The following is a 17,884-nucleotide window of genomic DNA, read 5'->3' as shown; positions in this document are numbered from 1 at the left end:
TTTGAATTTCCCCAATAACGGGGCTGTCCCTCGATCACTGGGCGGTTCCTTACACCTTATTGGTGTCCTTTGTCTCAGACTCCACTGGTGCCGGAATGTCTGACCTTCTATAGAATGTAGCGATTGCAGTTAACTGTTGTGTCCATTGTGCCTGGGAATCACCGTGAATCGCTCACTTAATATGCGCAGCTCGTTAGTTACAATTCTATCTGGTTTCTGTAGCAGCTAGAATACAGGGGATTCTGCAAACTGCTTGTTTCTTTGCCAATATCCATTTTTCCCTGTAACCTTTGCGTTCTTCCGTTTTGTGTGAGGAAGTGGCCAACCCAGGTGGCTACACTCCCACAGTCCAAAGATGTGCAGGTTGGGTGGATTGGCCATGATAAATTGCCCATAGTGTCCAAAATTGCCCTTAGTGTTGGGTGGGGTTACTGGGTTATGGGGATAGGGTGGAGATGTTGACCTTGGGTAGGGTGCTCGTTCCAAGAGCCGGTGCAGACTCGATGGGCCGAATGGCCTCCTTCTGCACTGTAAATTCTATGATAATCTATGATTAATCTAGGACAAAGGTTCGGCACAACATCGTGGTCCGAAGGGCCTGTTCCGTGCTGTATTTTTCTATGTTCTATGATTGGATTGCCCCACAGAGAACCAACATGGACTTAAAAATAATAATCTTTGTTGTCATAAGTAGGCTTACATTAACACTACAATGAAGTTACTACGAAAATCACCACACTCCGAGGCCTGTTCGGGTACACAGAGGGAGAATTCAGAATGTCCAGTTCAGCCAACAAGCACATCTTTCAGGACTTGTGGGAGGAAACCGACGGAGAGAACGTGCAGATTCCACACAGACAGTGGCCCAAGCCGGGAATCGAGCTGTGAAGCAACAGTGCTAACCACTATGCTGCCGTGCCACCCATAATTCTTACTTCTATTTCAGATTTCCAACAGCTTTTTTGCCTTTACATAGAATTATGCGGTTACCTCCTACCTATTTGGAGCTTGAGATTATAAAGCAGAGCTGCGAGGGTTGGAATTTTATTTTTTTTTAAACTAAAAATGCACAGCATCTGCATTTGACACAATACTCGAGACCAGATGATGATGTGAGTGAGATCCTTCAGCAATACTTTGTGCTCTTTCCCGGATTGAGGGTGTGAGATGGCAGACAGCCAGACTGAGAGAGCCCAACATCTCCCAGAATAAGAAGTGGGTAAAGGCAGCAAGGATCAGCTTCCTTGCTGCTATCGTAACGTAGGCCTGAGCTTCAAGACTCCACGAGAGAGAGAGGTCCAGGTCGGAACCTACATTGACAACGTGTCAATCCAAGGGTGAATCCTGACCGGTGCTGTGACTAAGATGAGGATCCAGTGGACCATTGTTATTCGCAGGGACAACTTGCATCACATCAGGAAATACAATTGCTTTGAGAAGCGACGTGAGAACATGTCTGTCCACCTGTCACCCTGCTTCAGGGATGTACCGAGATGGGGACAGTGTGACTGTGGGAGAGTGTCAGCCTCTCAAGTGAAACTCTGCGTTTCAATGTTCTCGAGGTGACTAAAGCAACAGGAATTTACAGAAATTTTGAATGTGATTTTATAATCAATTACAATTGATCCACTGCAATTCGCAGACCGTCGCAACCGGTCCACAGCAGACGCCATTTCCCTGGCCCTACACTCATCCCAAGAGCATCTCGACAACAAGGACTCCTACATCAGACTCCTATTTATTGACTACAGTTCTGCCTTCAATACCATAATCCCAGCCAAGCTCATATCAAAGCTCCAAAACCTAGGACTTGACTCCCCACTCTGCAACTGGATCCTCGATTTTCTGACCAACAGACCACAATCAGTAAGAATGAACAACAACACCACCTCCACAATAGTCCTCAATACCGGTGCCCCGCAAGGCTGCGTACTTAGCCCCCTACTCTACTCCCTGTGCACACACAACTGCGTGGCAAAATTTGGTTCGAACTCCATTGCTGACGATACGACCATAGTGGGCCGGATCTTGAATAACGACGAGTCAGAATACAGGAGGGAGATGGAGAACCTAGTGGAGTGGTGTAACGACAACAATCTCTCCCTCAATGCCAGCAAAACTAAAGAGCTGGTCATTGACTTCAGGAAGCAAAGTACTGTACACACCCCTGTCAGCATCAACGGGGCTGAGGTGGAGATGGTTAGCAGTTTGAAATTGCTCAGGGTGCACATCTCCAAAAATCTGTCCTGGTCCACCCACACCGACGCTACCACCAAGTACAACAGCGCCTATACTTCCTCAGGAAACTAAGGAAATTCGGCATGTCCACATTAACCCTTACCAACTTTTACAGATGCACCATAGAAAGCATCCTATCTGGCTGCATCACAGCCTGGTATGGCAACTGCTCGGCCCAGGACCGCAAGAAACTTCACCGCCCAGTCCATCACACGAACGTGCCTCCCATCCATTGACTCCATCTACACCTCCCGCTGCTTGGGGAAAGCAGGCAGCATAATCAAAGACCCCTCCCACCCGGCTTACTCACTCTTCCAACTTCTTCCATCGGGCAGGAGATACAGAAGTCTGAGAACACGCATGAACAGATTCAAAACAACTTCTTCCCCGCTGTCACCAGACTCCTAAATGGACTGACCTCATTAACACTACACCCTGTATGCTTCATCCGATGCCAGTGCTTATGTAGTTACATTGTATACCTTGTGTTGCCATATTATGTATTTTCTTTTATTCCCTTATTTCCATGTACTTAATGATCTGTTGAGCTGCTTGCAGAAAAATACTTTTCACTGTACCTCGGTACACGTGACAATAAACAATCCAATAAACTAAATCAGCCACAATAAAGCCTTTGTGAACAGACAAAAAAACCTTTATTTGCGTGCAGACTTCACATTGGAAGTGCTGATATTCCTTTTGGAAAATCCCCCAAGGAAAAGATTACTTTTAAAAAATCAGAGGCTGCTCACGGCGCCAAGGTCCCAGGTTCGAATCCCGGCCCCGGGTCACTGTCCATGTGGAGTTTGCACATTCTCCCCGTGTCTGCGTGGGTTTTGCCCCCACAACCCAAAGATGTGCAGGTTAGGTGGATTGGCCACGCTAAATTGCCCCTTAATTGGAAAAAAGAATTGGGTACTCTAAATTTTTATTTTTTTTAAAAATCCGAGGCTAGGAACTACAATTTCCAGCGGGACTCTTGGGGTGCGGGGGGATTTGAGGCGCAGTGAGAGGCGGTTTGCGCAGGCATCGGCTCTTAAATGACTGCAAATGCACAGTTGGTAGATTTTCATGCCTTTAGGCCAGGAACAGACCCTGCTCTTGTGCACAGTTTTTTATTTCTTCAGAAAAGAACTAGATGCTCGCCCTGTGCTCCAGCGCAGAAGGAAAATACGAATAGAAGAGGAGCGGGGCAAAAGCAATGGTCAGGTGACCTAAACAGGAGCACCATTGCAGAGAAGGTTCCCTTCGACAAAGCACAGGGAGAAGGTCCCAAGCAGGGACAAAAACTGGGATCAGAAATGGATCCCAGAAGAAGTCTCGGATAAAGGACAAAGATGGAAACCCTGGATCTGTTGAACGTAGAGAGTAGAGAAAGCTGCACGGAGCAAACTTGGAAGAAAAGCCAGAAGACCCAAGGAGGCCTTTGGAGCAGTGACGTCCTACTTAGCACGGGGCCGAATATCTGAAAGTGTTTTCGGAAGGTGAGGCTCTGGTGTAAGCAGAGATCCAGAGGAAAGGAACATCAGAAGTGAGAGTGAAACCCTGGAGGTGGATCCTTGCTGATGGCATCTAAGTGGAAGCGATGTTTGGGAGGTGAGTTCTTCGAACATGGAGATCGGAAGCCCTCATGAAACAGACAGATTTTCAGGGAGACCAGTCAGCTGTTACAAGTACACTAGCAGACTCCTGTGAATGTGTTCACTAACTGTCCTCCACCATTTCTTAAAACAAAACAAAGTTCAAGGTAGGTTTCACTGGAATCTGACTTGTCCATTATTAACCTCAGACTGGATTGTAACACCTATTGATAAAAGACCAGCCTACAGAGTGCTGGTTGAGATTACGTCCAAGTTGAGATTTGTGAAGGAGAAAGCAGATACCAATAACTTTACTATTTGAATGTAGAGTTATTCTTGTGCCTTCCCTAATGCCAGATTCCAAATGGCATCGAGAGACCTGGAACCAGAGCATAGTAGTTGGTTCATGACCCAGGAGAGCTTGGGATGGGGGTAATTTAAAGTGATTTTTTTTTTCTCCCCCAATTAAGGGGCAATTTAGCGTGGCCAGTCCACCTACCCGGCACACCTTTGGGTTGTGGGGGTGAGACCCACGCAGACTCGGGGCGAATGTGCAAACTCCACAGGGGCAGTGTCCCAGGGTCCTCAGTGCCGTGAAGTAGCAGTGCTAACCACTACGCCACCTGCTGCCCGCTTAAAGTGAAAGTTAACCAAATAACAGCCAGGAAAACAAAATCCTCCTTGTTCTCCAAAACAACAATCTGGTGTTTGTACCAGACTCTCCATACCCGAATTCATCACTGGTAGTTTTAGTCTTGGATCGCACTTCTCTGAGAGCTCTGCTGGCAGTTGACGTTACTTGTCAAAATTGAGTGGTTAAAAGGAGGATAGAATTCAGCTATAAAGATGGCTGTTTGAAAGTTAAACTCTCTGAATAGCAGCACTTGTGCTGGGAGGATTTTAAAGGGTAAAGACAGTATCAGTTAAACTTTGAGACTGATTAGTTCAGTTTTATCGCGGACCAGTTTATCACGAGTTTTCGGAGCACAGCTCCTTCCGCAGGTGAATCATTCACCTGAGGAAGGAGCAGTGCTCCGAAAGCTAGAGATTCGAAGCAAACTTGTTGGACTTTAACCTGGTGTTGTAAGACTCCTTACTGTTCTGAAACGAGGGTTGAGGTGACGTGACCTTAGACTGCAGCCTATTCCAGATTATTGCCTCAAAAGCAGTCCTCTGTTTTGAATTACCAGTTTTGTGTTCAAAATAAAACATGGAACATTGAATTTTGCCGAACTTATAATTGTGCTTTGACCCCATCAACTGGAGCGTGTTCTGTGCTTATTTTGCTAACAGGTATGGAGGAGGAGGCCAACGACCACTTGCCCAGTACGAGCATCACAACAGAGATGACATGATGTCAAGTGGCGATTCTTCATCAGGAGGGTTAAACAGCCAGGACAGTACAATAGAACGAAATAAGAATGGTAACGATTCGTAGTCACTGCTGCTGACCTTCGACTCGTCCTCGTCTGCGGTCTGTCTCTGGTGTTTGACTGGGCGTTTGTTTCTTTCTCTCTCCCCTCCCTCCTCCCTTAATGGTGCTGACTCATGGAGGGTACAGTCCATGGGTACTAGCATCCCTCCGCACTCCGACAAGTGCCAGGAGAAATTTGTGCCAACACTTTAACAGATTAGCTATTGTTATCATGTGAGACATTTTCAACTCTTTTACCTCAAGTGAACACTAGAATATAGATCAATCAGTTCCTCATTAGAAAATCAAAGTTCAGATTTTTAAAATTGGCATTGTCTTTGATAGAATTTTCAGCATTGTCTTTCATTAACTTTACAGTGCAGAAGGAGGCCATTTGGCCCATTGGGTCTGCACCGGCCCTTGGAAAGAGCACCCTACTTAAGCCCACGCCTCCACCCTGTTCCCCCTGTAACCCCACCTAACTTTTTGGACACTAAGGGCAATTTATCATGGCCAATCCACGCAACCTGCACATCTTAGGACTGTGGGAGGAAACCGGAGCACCCGAAGGAAACCCACACGCAGGCACTGGGAGAACGTGCAGACTCCGCACAGACAGTGACCCAAGCCGGAATTGAATCCGGGTCCCTGGTGCTGTGAGGCAGCAGTGCTAACCACTGTGACGCTGTGCCAACCCAATAGGGTTGCAAGCTTTCAAAGGATTGTCAGGCTGCGGGGGATGTTGGTGGGGCGAGACGGAGGGGGGGGGGGGGGGGGGGGGAGGGCTGAATGACAACATAGCTGCCATTTTGAAATGCAGTAATGCGATAAGCTAGCCCAGTCTGTCAACAGACTTGCCGCGAAGATCACATTCTGCCGGAATCTTTTCATTACTCATTTTTGAATTGGCACACAGTGTTTTAATTGTTTAATTTCTACCTCCACACCCTGCCTCTTTTTTTTTTACATGAAGCAAGCATTGTAAACTAGTTAGATGGGAGGAAGGATTTATTTTGGTTAGGATTCCAGCTCTTCGCCAGGTTTAATTCAACAATATCATCTGACCAAGGCAGCTGTGTATATACTGGAAATTGTGGCTGAATATTAGAGCTTGCTGAAGACCACTTGTGACTCATGTTATTGGCTGCGGGTGAATTGCATCTTATCCAGTTGTGTGTAAAGATGGGTTGCCCCCTTTTTAGAAAAACCCACAGGGATTCAAATTTTTTGTGAATTAATCTTTCTGGAACTGTGTGTGGCCCATGTGTTGTGTCTGGGAACGCTGGTGAAATGTTCTCCGCGCACTCCAGCTGCAGTAACCTTATTGAGCAATCGTCTTAACCCCTTCATTGCCAGTCATGATCCTACTTGTTGGTTACGATATTCCAGCGGCGTTTTGTTTGCTCCTGATTGAAACCCCTCTTCCATCCCTTAACAGCCTAATTCACCATGGCAGAGAGAGAGAGAGAGAGAGGCACAGTACAGCCTGAGGTAGAAAGCGTAGAGTACTCCAAGGATTAGAGAGGAGTCTCTGCCCCACTCTCTCTCTCTCTCTCTCTCTCTCTCTCTCTCTCTCTGTGCCTCTCCCTCTCTCTCTCTCTCTGCCTCTCTCTTTTTCCCTCCCTTGCTTTTTCATTCCCTCTCGCTTTTTCGCTCCCTCTCGCTCTTTCGCTCCCTCTCGCTCTTTCCCTCTCGCTCTCTCTCGCTCTTGCGCTCCCTCTCGCTCTTGCGCTCCCTCTCGCTCTTGCGCTCCCTCTCGCTCTTGCGCTCCCTCTCGCTCTTGCGCTCCCTCTCGCTCTTGCGCTCCCTCTCGCTCTTGCGCTCCCTCTCGCTCTTGCGCTCCCTCTCGCTCTTGCGCTCCCTCTCGCTCTTGCGCTCCCTCTCGCTCTTGCGCTCCCTCTCGCTCTTGCGCTCCCTCTCGCTCTTGCGCGCTCTCTCGCTCTTGCGCGCTCTCTCTCACCCTCTAGCGCACACTCTCTCACTCCCACCTGCGTGCTCTCACTCCCTCTTGCACTCTCTCTCACTCGTGCTCTCTCTCATCCTCTCCCTCTCGCTCTCCCTCTCGCCCCTCTCTCTCACTCCCTCTCACTCCCTCTCACTCTCTCTCACTCTCTCTCACTCCCTCTCACTCTCTCTCACTCTCTCTCACTCCCTCTCACTCTCTCTCACTCTCTCTCACTCCCTCTCGCCCTCTCTCTCACTCCCTCTCGCCCTCTCTCTCACTCCCTCTCGCTCTCTCTCTCACTCTTGCTCTCTTTCACTCCCTTGCTCTCTTTCTTTTTCACTCCCCTCGCTCTCTCTCTTTCACTCACTCTCTCTTTCACTCTCTCTCTCTCTCTTTCACTCACTCTCTCTCTCTTTCACACCCTCTCTCTCTCTCATTCACCCTCTCGCTCTTTTTCACTCCCATTCTCTCTTCTCTCCTTTTTCTCTCTTGCTCTCTCTCTCACTCCCTCTCGCTCTCTCTCACTCCCTCTCGCGCTCTCTCTCACTCCCTTGCTCTCGCCCTTTTTCACTCTCTCTTTCACTCTCTCTCTCTCTCTCTCTTTCACTCACTCTCTTTTACACTCACTCCCTCTCTCTCTTTCACTTCCGCTCTTTCTCTCTCGCTTTCTTTTTTTTTAGCAGACAATTTTATTGAGGTATTTTTGGCATTGTAAACAGTAACAATATGCATTAGTGTGCAGATACCAATTACAAAAAACATATTAGTTCCCCGCGAAAGTAGTCGATGAATGGTTGCCACCTCCGGGCGAACCTCGATAGTGATCCTCGTAAGGCAAACTTAATATTTTCCAAGCCGAGAAAGCTTGCCATGTCCGACAACCATACTTCGGACTTTGGGGGCTTTGAGTCCCTCCAGGCCAACAGTATCCGTGGCCGGGCTATCAGAGAAGCAAAGGCCACAACGTCGGCCTCTATCCCCTCCTGGACTCCCGGGTCTTCCGACACCCCAAAAATCGCCATCTCTGGACTCATCGCCACCCTTGTTTTCAGTACCTGGGATATGACATCCGCAAATCCCTGCCAGTATCCCCTGAGTTTTGGACACGCCCAGAACATGTGGACATGGTTCGCTGGTCCTCCCCCACATCTAGCACACTTGTGCTCCAGCCCAAAGAATTTGCTCATCCGGGCCACCGTCATGTGGACCCGGTGAACCACCTCGAACTGAATCAGACCGAGCCTGGCACATGTTGCGGTTGCATTTACCCTCCTCAGAGCGTCTGGCCCATACGCCTCCCTCCAACTCCCAACCAAGCTCCTCCTCCCACTTAAGTTTCAGTTCCTCGGTCCCTGTATCCTCCGCTCCCATAAGCTCCTTATAAATATCTGAGACTCTCCCCTCTCCTACCCCACCCCTGGAAATTACCCTGTCCTGGATCCCCCTTGGTGGAAAGGATGGGACCTGTCTACGTCCGAAATCCCGCACCTGCGAGTACCGAAAGTCATTCCCCCTCGCCAGCCCTGAACTTCTCCTCCAGCGCCCTCATGTTCGCGAAGCTCCCTTCCAGGAACAGGTCGCCCACCTCCGCCACGCTCGAAACCCGCCATCCATCTTCCCCGGGACAAATCGGTAGTTGTCACATATTGGGGACCAGACCGACGTTCCCACTTCCCCCGCATGCTTCCTCCATTGGCCCCAAATCCGCAAAGCCGCCACCACTACAGGGCTGGTGGAGTACCTGGCCGGCGGGAGCGGCAGGGGAGCCGTGACCAGGGCTGCCAAGCTGGTGCCCCTGCACGAAGCAGCCTCCATCCCACTCCCAAACTGACCCCGTACCCACCATCCCATTTCCTTATCATGGCTATGTTAGCCGGCCAGTAGTAGTTGCTGAGGTTTGGCAACGTCAGTCCCCCCTCGCTACGATTCCTGCATCCCCCTCTTTACCCGCGGGGACTTCCCCGCCCAAACAAATCCCAGGATGATTTTATTGACTCTTTTAAAGAAGGACCGCGGAATGAAAATAGGGAGACACTAAAAAATAAACAGGAATCTCGGGAGGATCGTCATCTTCACCGTCTGTACTCTCCCCACTAGTGACAGCGGGAGCGCATCCCACCTCCGAAACTCGCTCCTCATTTGCTCCACCAGCCTGGACAAGTTCAACCTATGCATCTTACCCCAGTCGCGTGCCACTTGTATCCCTAGATACCTAAAACTTTCCCCAACCAGCCTAAATGGTAGCACCCTTAGCCTATTCTCCTGACCCCTCGCCTGCACCACAAACATCTCACTTTTTGCCATGTTCAACTTTTCTCTCGCTTTCACCCTCTCTCGCTCTTTTTCACTCCCTCTCTCTTCTCTCCTTTTCTCTCTCTCTCTTTTTCCCCCTCTCTCTTTTTCCCCCTCTCTCTTTTCCCCCTCTCTCTTTTCCCCCTCTCTCTTTTCCCCCTCTCTCTTTTCCCCCTCTCTCTTTTCCCCCTCTTTTTTCCCCTCTCTCTTTTCCCCCTCTCTCTTTTTTCCTCTCTCTCTTTTCCCCCTCTCTCTTTTTCCCCCTCTCTCTTTTTCCCCCTTTCTCTTTTTCCCCCTCTCTCTTTTTCCCCCTCTCTCTTTTTCCCCCTCTCTCTTTTTCCCCCTCTCTCTTTTTCCCCCTCTCTCTTTTTCCCCTCTCTCTTTTTCCCCCTCTCTCTTTTTCCCCCTCTCTCTTTTTCCCCCTCTCTCTTTTTCCCCCTCTCTCTTTTTCCCCCTCTCTCTTTTTCCCCCTCTCTCTTTTTCCCCCTCTCTCTTTTTCCCCCTCTCTCTTTTTCCCCTCTCTCTTTTTCCCCCTCTCTCTTTTTCCCCCTCTCTCTTTTTCCCCCTCTCTCTTTTTCCCCCTCTCTCTTTTTCCCCCTCTCTCTTTTTTCCCCTCTCTTTTCCCCCTCTCTTTTCCCCTCTCTCTTTTTCCCCCTCTCTCTTTTTCCCCCTCTCTCTTTTTCCCCCACTCTCTTTTTCCCCTCTCTCTTTTTCCCCTCTCTCTTTTTTCCCCTCTCTCTTTTTCCCCCTCTCTCTTTTTCCCCCTCTCTCTTTTTCCCCCTCTCTCTTTTTCCCCCTCTCTCTTTTTCCCCCCTCTCTCTTCTTCCCCCCTCTCTCTTTTTCCCCCCTCTCTTTTTCCCTCTCTCTCTTTTTCCCCCTCTCTCTCTCTCTTTTTCCCCCTATTCCCCTTTTGTGTGTGTGTTGTCGGTCTCTCTCTGTCCCCGAGTGTCTTTTTTCTCTGAGGTCTGTGTGTGAGGCTGTCAACAACCCACAGGGGGTTTAATACATTCGCCACTTCTGTGTCATGTCCTGGACCCCCTTTGTGCAGCTGACTCACGTTCAGTTTGACGAGCTAGAGTAGCTATTGCAGCCTTCTGGCAATGATCAGTCTCTTTTGACAACTATTTATGTTAAAAGTGATACTGTAATTTTTTTTTAAATTGATGCTTCATTTTCAGAGCTTATGTGGCTTGTACCAACTGGAACCAAAGTTTACTCCGTCTCTGGAAACAGCATTAATAAGCGTCTCCCTCGACAAGAGCTAGCAGGCAAGGAATCCCCAAACAGGCATTCCAAAGTAAGCCTCTCTATTTCTGTCTAATAACTGCTTGTATCCTGTTAAACTGCTCCCTATCTGGCATATTCTGCAATACCTGTTGCCATTGTCAGCTGAGTTCAGAGATAACAAGCTCTCTTTTTGTTGATCCAAGTAACAGGGGCGATGACTATTTCACAAGATCAAGGTGAGTCAGCTGGTGGCATTGTCACCTCCGTCAGCCGGTCGTGGGCTCAGGTCCCACTCCAGAGGTTTGGGCACAAGATCTGGACTGGCACTCTGCAGTTCTTGGGGGTGCATTACAAGGTGGCCCTTGTTGGAGGTGCCATATTTCAGACGCGATGTTAGACCAGGTTCCTGCCTGCCCTCTTTAAAATATCCCACAGTCAATGTTTTGGAGAAGAGGTAATAATCATAATAATCGCTCATTGCCGCAAGTAGGCTTCAATGAAATTACTGTGAAAAGAACCCTAGTCGCCACATTCTGGCGCCTGCTCGGGGAGGTGCTGGCCTGGTTCTGCAGTACAAGCCAGCTGTTTAGCCCACTGTGCTAAACCAGCCCCTAAACCAGATGTGGTGAGTTATCCATGATATCCTGGCCAAAAATTAGCCTTTAAGTGACATCATAAGAAGTTATTATCAGGCCATTATCCTGTGTAGAAATTAGCCGCTACATTTCATAAATAACAACCACGACGGCGATTCAAGAGACTTAATTGGCTGCGCAGCTCTCTGGGACATCCTGGTGTTATGGAAGGCCCAATGAGCTTTAGAGCTGCATATCTATCTTTTTCTATTGATTCTCTGGGGCCTCGTTGTTCAAGATCTGCTCTCTATGCCGTGACAAGTGTCGAATGTGGCGGGCAAAAGCATTGCTTTTGTCAATGATCACAGCAGCCAGCATTTGGAGTCCTGTAATAGTCCTAGATATAGGTGTTGACTGTAATAACCTTTCATTACAGGTTGAGCTGAGATCGTATCAATTCCACCCCAGTACCCTCTTGGCCTATAGACTTTGTCCCACACTGTGCTGTACATTCACATGAAGCAGAAACTGCAATCAAACGGAGCATAAATCTCTGACCTAATTTTAGATTTTGCACTTCCACACTTTGCCCAGAACGGCAGTCACCCCGGATGAAGCATTTGAGAGGAATATTGCGGGAGTTCTTGTGGGCTCCTGCAGTCAACGGTGATATTCTACTTCCCAAACTCGGCAACTCGATTCAGTTTAATGTGCGGGGGGGGGGGGATTACAGCTGGCGACTGGCAGAAATGGAAGATCTTTCGTCCCTTGTCCAGAAGCTGCAGTAGCTGGGCTCACTGCGTTGAGCGATCTCAAAGGTCACTGCACAGTCGGCGGTTGTGATTCTAATTTTGTGTCTGTTTGCTAACAGGGTGATGCCCATTACTCAAGCCAGTCGAGCAGCAATACTCTGTCCAGCAATGCCTCCAGCAGCCACAGTGATGAAAGATGGTTTGACAACATGGAACACATGGAGGTTGATCTTGAGGCCTCGGTGAAGGAGCATCCAGTGACAGCGGCATTGACACCACCCTCCATCCCTCGAGCCCATTTGCTGCGGGCGCCGCAGCTGCTAAATGTGCGAGACCGGCGCCACGCCGAGAGAAAGCCCCAAAACTAATGCAGACCTCGGCCACCTACTGTGGACTGCAGGACTACAACAGCCGGGTGTTGGACCGCACGCCCCCTTACCTGGAGAGGAGGAGAGACTCATCGCCAACGCTCGGTACCGATGGTCAAAGCAAAGGCTACAGAATTAAAATCTGTGGGCCTTCGAACAGCACCAACGTCAGCTTCAGCAATGAGAACATACATCCCAGGTAAACAGAGTCTTCCATCTAACCCGGTCTCTCCAAGAAACAAAAGGTGCAAAGTGCTGGGAAGTAAGTGAAAGCACTTGCCTGGAGACTCAGCTGAGTTGTCAGGGACCAGTTCTCAGTCTGTATTGGGTTGCTTCTCTCAATCGGGCGCGGGGGGGGGGGGGGGGGGGGCGTACATGCCCCTAGTCTGCAGAGAAGATTTGCAACTTTGTCCGTACCCAATTCTTGTTTTTCCCAATTAAGCGGCAATTTAGCCTGTTTTCCCCAATTAAGGGGCAATCCACCTACCCGTGAGACCCACGGGAAGAATGTGCTGCAACCTAATTCCGATTGCTTTGTAATCACCTGTCTTGCGCGGTGCTCAAGCAGAGGCAAGATCAAGCTTGATTATGATGCTTTCCTCAGTCAAATAGCCTGTGTTTGCAGAGGTTGCTGTGCTCCGCCCGCTCCGCCCCGCCCTCGGGTCCGCCCCCCGCTTCGGGTCCGCCCCCCGCGTCCGCCCCCCCGCTGTGTGATGTTGCTGAGGAATTTTTTTTAACAAATGTTTGACTCCTGGGTAGGAGATCTCGGGTGCTTGTTGTTCATGGTGGTGAATCTGTGGAACTCTTTGCCGCAGAAGGCTGTGAAGGCCAAATCACTGAGTGTCTTTAAGACAGAGATAGATAGGTTCTTGATCAATAAGGGGAGGGTTATGCAGGGCCGGCTCAAGGCACCGGCAACTCGGGCCGTCGCCCGGGGCGCCATGTGCTCGGGGGCGCCAGAGACTCTGGACCCGCGCATGCGCAGTTGAGCCGGTGCCAACCAGCGCATGCGCGGTTGGCTCGGTCCGCCCCCCCCCCCCCGCCCCGCCCCACCCTCGGGTCCGCCCCCCCTTCGGGTCCGCCCCCCGTGTCCGCCCCCCTCTCGGGTCCGCCCTCCCGCCCCGCCCTCGGGTCCGCCCCCCCACCCCGCTCCGCCCCGCCCTCGGGTCCGCCCCCCCTTCGGGTCCGCCCCCCCGCGTCCGCCCCCCCGCGTGCCCGCCCCCCCCTCGGCCCCGCCCCCCTCGGCCCCGCCCCCCCCTCGGCCTCACCCCCCGCCCCCCCACGGCCCCGGACCCGCCCCCCCCCCCCCCCCCCCCCCCCCCACGGCCCCGAAGTTCAGCTTGCCCGGGGCGCCAGCAACCCTAGAGCCGGCGCTGGGGTTATGGGGAGAAGGCAGGAGAATGGGGTTGAGAAAAATATCAGCCATGATTGCATGGCGGAGCAGACTCGATGGGCCGAGTGGCCTAATTCTTCTATGTCTTATGGTCTTGTGGCCTGTGGAAGGCGTGAGCATGGACTCTGCTCAATCCTAATTCCTGCTCAATCCTAATTCCTGAATCCACAGACATGCCCGCTGAGTGCTGTGGGCAGCATGGTGGTGCAGTGGTTAGCACTGCTGCCTGCAGCGCTGAGGACCCGGGTTCGAGCCCGGCCCTGGGTCACTGTCCGTGTGGAGTTTGCACATTCTCCCCGTGTCTGCGTGGGTTTCGCCCCCCACAACCCAAAGATGTGCAGGCTAGGTGGATTGGCCACGCTAAATTGCCCCTTAATTGGGAAAAAATAATAGGGTACTCTAAATTTAAAAAAGAAAAAGTCAGCTGAGTGCAAAGACAGGATTACAGTCCAGTAAACTCTAAATTTGCAGTTGTTCAAGTTTTGTACTTTTTTTTTGAAGACACAATGATGCTACACTGCAGAGCTAGCTGCACCCTCTGGTGAACCCTGTGACCTGGAACATGGTTTCCTTGAACACGTTTGTCTTTTGGCAACCGGGCGATCAGATGGCTGCGTGTCCTTAAAAGTTTGCAGGTGTTGGCAGGAGTGTTTAATACCTTGTGATGCAGGAGAGAGTAAGTTCTGTAATTGCAAAGAGATCCATTGCCTAGTGAATGTTCTGTGGAGAAAGCTCCTGAGTATCACAGCAACTTAATCAAGAAATTGGGGTCATTTCAATTAATAATTAAACTTTTTCAACCAGCGTTCGATTACAGAATCACTGTCTGTTTATAATGTCCATTGCTTCAGATGTAACAAAACTTTATCCTACTTTTTGACCAATTTTGTACCAACTGTGACCTCAGAAAAGGAATGTTAGCAGCATTTCCCTTGTCCTTTGTGACCACAAACTATTGGTCTGGACCACAGATATATAGCACAAAATGACTGTCTTTTTTATTTTCATATATATACATCTATGCTTTGCACCATGGCATGATTTTATTCTATAAGTTATTTTATAAACGGCAGTGACGTAATGGTCAAATAATCTATTTTGGTGATGTTGGTTAAAAGATAAATATTGGTAGGGCAGCACGGTGGCCTAGTGGTTGGCACAACCGCCTCACGGCGCTGAGGTCCCAGGTTCGATCCCGGCTCTGGGTCACTGTCCGTGTGGAGTTTGCACATTCTCCCCGTGTCTGCGTGGGTTTCACCCCCACAACCCAAAGATGTGCAAGGTAGGTGGATTGGCCATGCTAAATTGCCCCTTAATTGGAAAAGATAATTGGGTAATCTAAATTTATTTAAAAAAAGATAAATAATGGTCAAGCCTTACCTTTCCTCCCCATGGTGTCGTATAGCACACGCAGTTGCTGATTTGTTTAAATCCTATTCTGTAGGAAAGTTGGACGGTTCAATGAATGTTAATCTTTAGTATATTAACGAGCATGGGACCTCGGCACCATGAGGCTGCAGGGCTAACCCACTGCGCCACCATGCTGCCCCCAACATTATGAACTTTATTTTGAAATGTTGTTTTTCCCAGCCCCGAACGTTGACCCATATTTGTGTAAATGGGGGTTTAACCCTGCAGCTCTGATCGCCTGTACATTGCCCTTTTATCCTTTGTCCAACCATCAACTGCGTTGATTGCCCTGTCCCCTCGACACAAACATTTCTCTCCCCCCACTTTACAGTCTTTTCAGGCAGCACAGCGCAGTGGTTAGCACTGTTCCGTCACTGTGCTGAGGATCTGTGTGCATCCCGGCCCCGGGTCACTGTCTGTGTGGAGTTTGCAAGTTTGCACATTCTCCCCATGTCTGCGTGGGCCCCCACACACGCACGCACGCACGCACGCACGCACGCACGCACGCACGCACGCACGCACACACACACACACACACACACACACACACACACAACCCAAAGATGTGCAAGGTAGGTGGATTGGCCATGTTAAATTGCCCCTTGGAATTTTTTTTTTTTTTAAAACAGCCTTTTCAGCCATGCTTTTGGTCATGCTCTGAATCATCCTGTTCTGGTCTTGTTCTGGGGGATAATCTCCACGTCAGAGGCACAATAAAAAGGCAAGCTATTTCTCTTGGGTGTTGGAGAGTGCATTTGAGCTATATTTACGCAAATCATTGCATGAACCATGTCACAAAAGATCTATTGGAAAATACCTCCCTTGTTTTCTAAGCATTTTTAATGCATTTGACAACAGCTTTGAGCTCCAAAAGCCCCCACTTTCAAAACAAAATGAAGGTTGCCCGAACTATCTTCACTGAAAATTGTGGGTGGGCGATAGTCACGTAACTCGACAATTGATGTTAAACCTCCAGAAGTCAGAGGGACAATTTCTGCCTTTGTCACCCACACATCCATTCTTCAGTTGTAAGATGTGCAATGCCTTGCCTTTCATGGTGATTTAATAACAACCTGCATGTACTCAACTGTTGAGTCCCGTGGCAGTGATTCTTTTCCCCTTGTAGACAACAATTAAAAACTTCAAAGGGAATGTTGTGTTCACTCTGAGAATTGTGCAGGAGATATGAAAGGTTTGGTTGAAAACCTTAATCAAGTGATTGGAGCTTTCTTTTCAAACAAAAACAATCAGTTTGAAGTAAAACTTTAATTTTTTCTTAAATTTAGAGTATCCAATTATTTTTTTTTCCAATTAAGGGGCAATTTAGCATGGCCAATCCACCTACCCTGCACATCTCTGGGTTGTGGGGGTGAAACCCACGCAGACACGGGGAGAATGTGCAAACTCCACACGGACAGTGACCCAGAGCCGGGATCGAACCTGGGACCTCGGCGCCGCAGTCCCAGTGCTAACCACTGCACCACATGCTGCCCTCGTTTGAAGTAAAACTTAAAGAAAAGAGGAGGGTGTAGTTAATCTTTAAAACCTGGTAAATTCACATCAAAAGCCACATTTTGTAGCTCCTAGCAACCCCTGGATATATGAGCACGCACCTTCATCTGCTCGGGAGCGGCATTATTTTGACATTTCACCAGAGGCATGGTAACTAATTCTATTTGATATTAATCTGAGCACCGAAAAGGCTGTTGTGAGAAACCTTTAGAACTGTTGCCAATTCGTACAGCAAAGGCATTCCATCCAAGCACAGCATCAATCCTTTGGAAGTGTTCGTCTGCTGTGAAGTTCACTTTAATGGGACAGGGAGAAAAAAAAAGCCTCCATCAAAACTTTCAGCTTTGACCCAGTTCCTTTTCCTCCCCATATTTCAGGAACTACAAAGATTGCTCAAAGAATTAGAGTTGGATGTGTGAATTTTAGGATCTGGAAGTGGGTCGGTGCGGCTTTCGTAGCTTCTGTTACAATTGGGGTTTCACTCTTTGAATTCTAATGAAGGCCCCTCAGCCCAGCTGATTTTATTCCAATTTGTGCTTTTCCCATTGCCGCTCATGGCTGTTTTGTTTTTTTTTTGTTCCGTTTCTTCATCACCCGGACGTCGTAACCAACGTGCAGCCCCGTCCCCCACAATGTTCCCCGACCTTTCTAGCAGCAATCCGATTGGCTGGCAGGTGATGAGGTGAAGTGTTCTCCTGGAGAAGGGGTGGAGGACCCAAATTCCGCCAATTAACACTTCACACGGAGCTTTGAGTAACTGCAGGATTACCGATATCGACAGGGATTCGCCCCGGGTCCTGAGGTTGTCAAAAGTGCTATAGAAATGCAATTTATTTTGTTTCCGTTTCGTTTCTCCTCTCCGCTTCCATCCCACTCTGATCAGTTTTTCTTTTAAATAGCGTTTTAATGTGGGGAAAATGACCTGTTAAAACTCCACTAAAATAGCCCGTTGCCCATCCTGGGTGAAGGAGACCAGCTTTGTTCACATAAGGAGGAAACAAGCTTTTGTAAGTTCTTTATTCTATAACTTATGAAACTGCAGGTCCCAATCCCAGACACTGACTGTGGTGCGTTTGAGAGAAATCCTCGCTGTGAAATGTGGTTTGGCTGTCATCGTTGCCTATCCTCAAGGCAGCCAGCAACACAATTTATTAGAGTGAATCCCTACAAATATGACT

General features: G+C 49.1%; 1 protein-coding gene across 1 annotated transcript in view; it reads left to right on the top strand.

Annotated features, from left to right (window-relative positions):
* Positions 1–17,884, top strand: part of sipa1l3 (signal-induced proliferation-associated 1 like 3) — a 241,529-nt gene that overhangs the window by 188,981 nt on the left and 34,664 nt on the right. The window contains 4 exon segments of the mRNA XM_038786044.1: positions 5,112–5,242; positions 10,648–10,766; positions 12,143–12,257; positions 12,260–12,590. Of these exon segments, the coding sequence (XP_038641972.1) occupies positions 5,112–5,242; positions 10,648–10,766; positions 12,143–12,257; positions 12,260–12,590 (696 nt within the window).

The sequence above is a fragment of the Scyliorhinus canicula genome, chromosome 27, assembly GCF_902713615.1.
Source record: "Scyliorhinus canicula chromosome 27, sScyCan1.1, whole genome shotgun sequence".
Classification (NCBI taxonomy): Eukaryota; Metazoa; Chordata; class Chondrichthyes; order Carcharhiniformes; family Scyliorhinidae; genus Scyliorhinus; species Scyliorhinus canicula.
The sequence above is the reverse complement of the archived record's forward strand: the minus strand, read 5'-3'. Positions and strand labels throughout refer to the sequence as shown.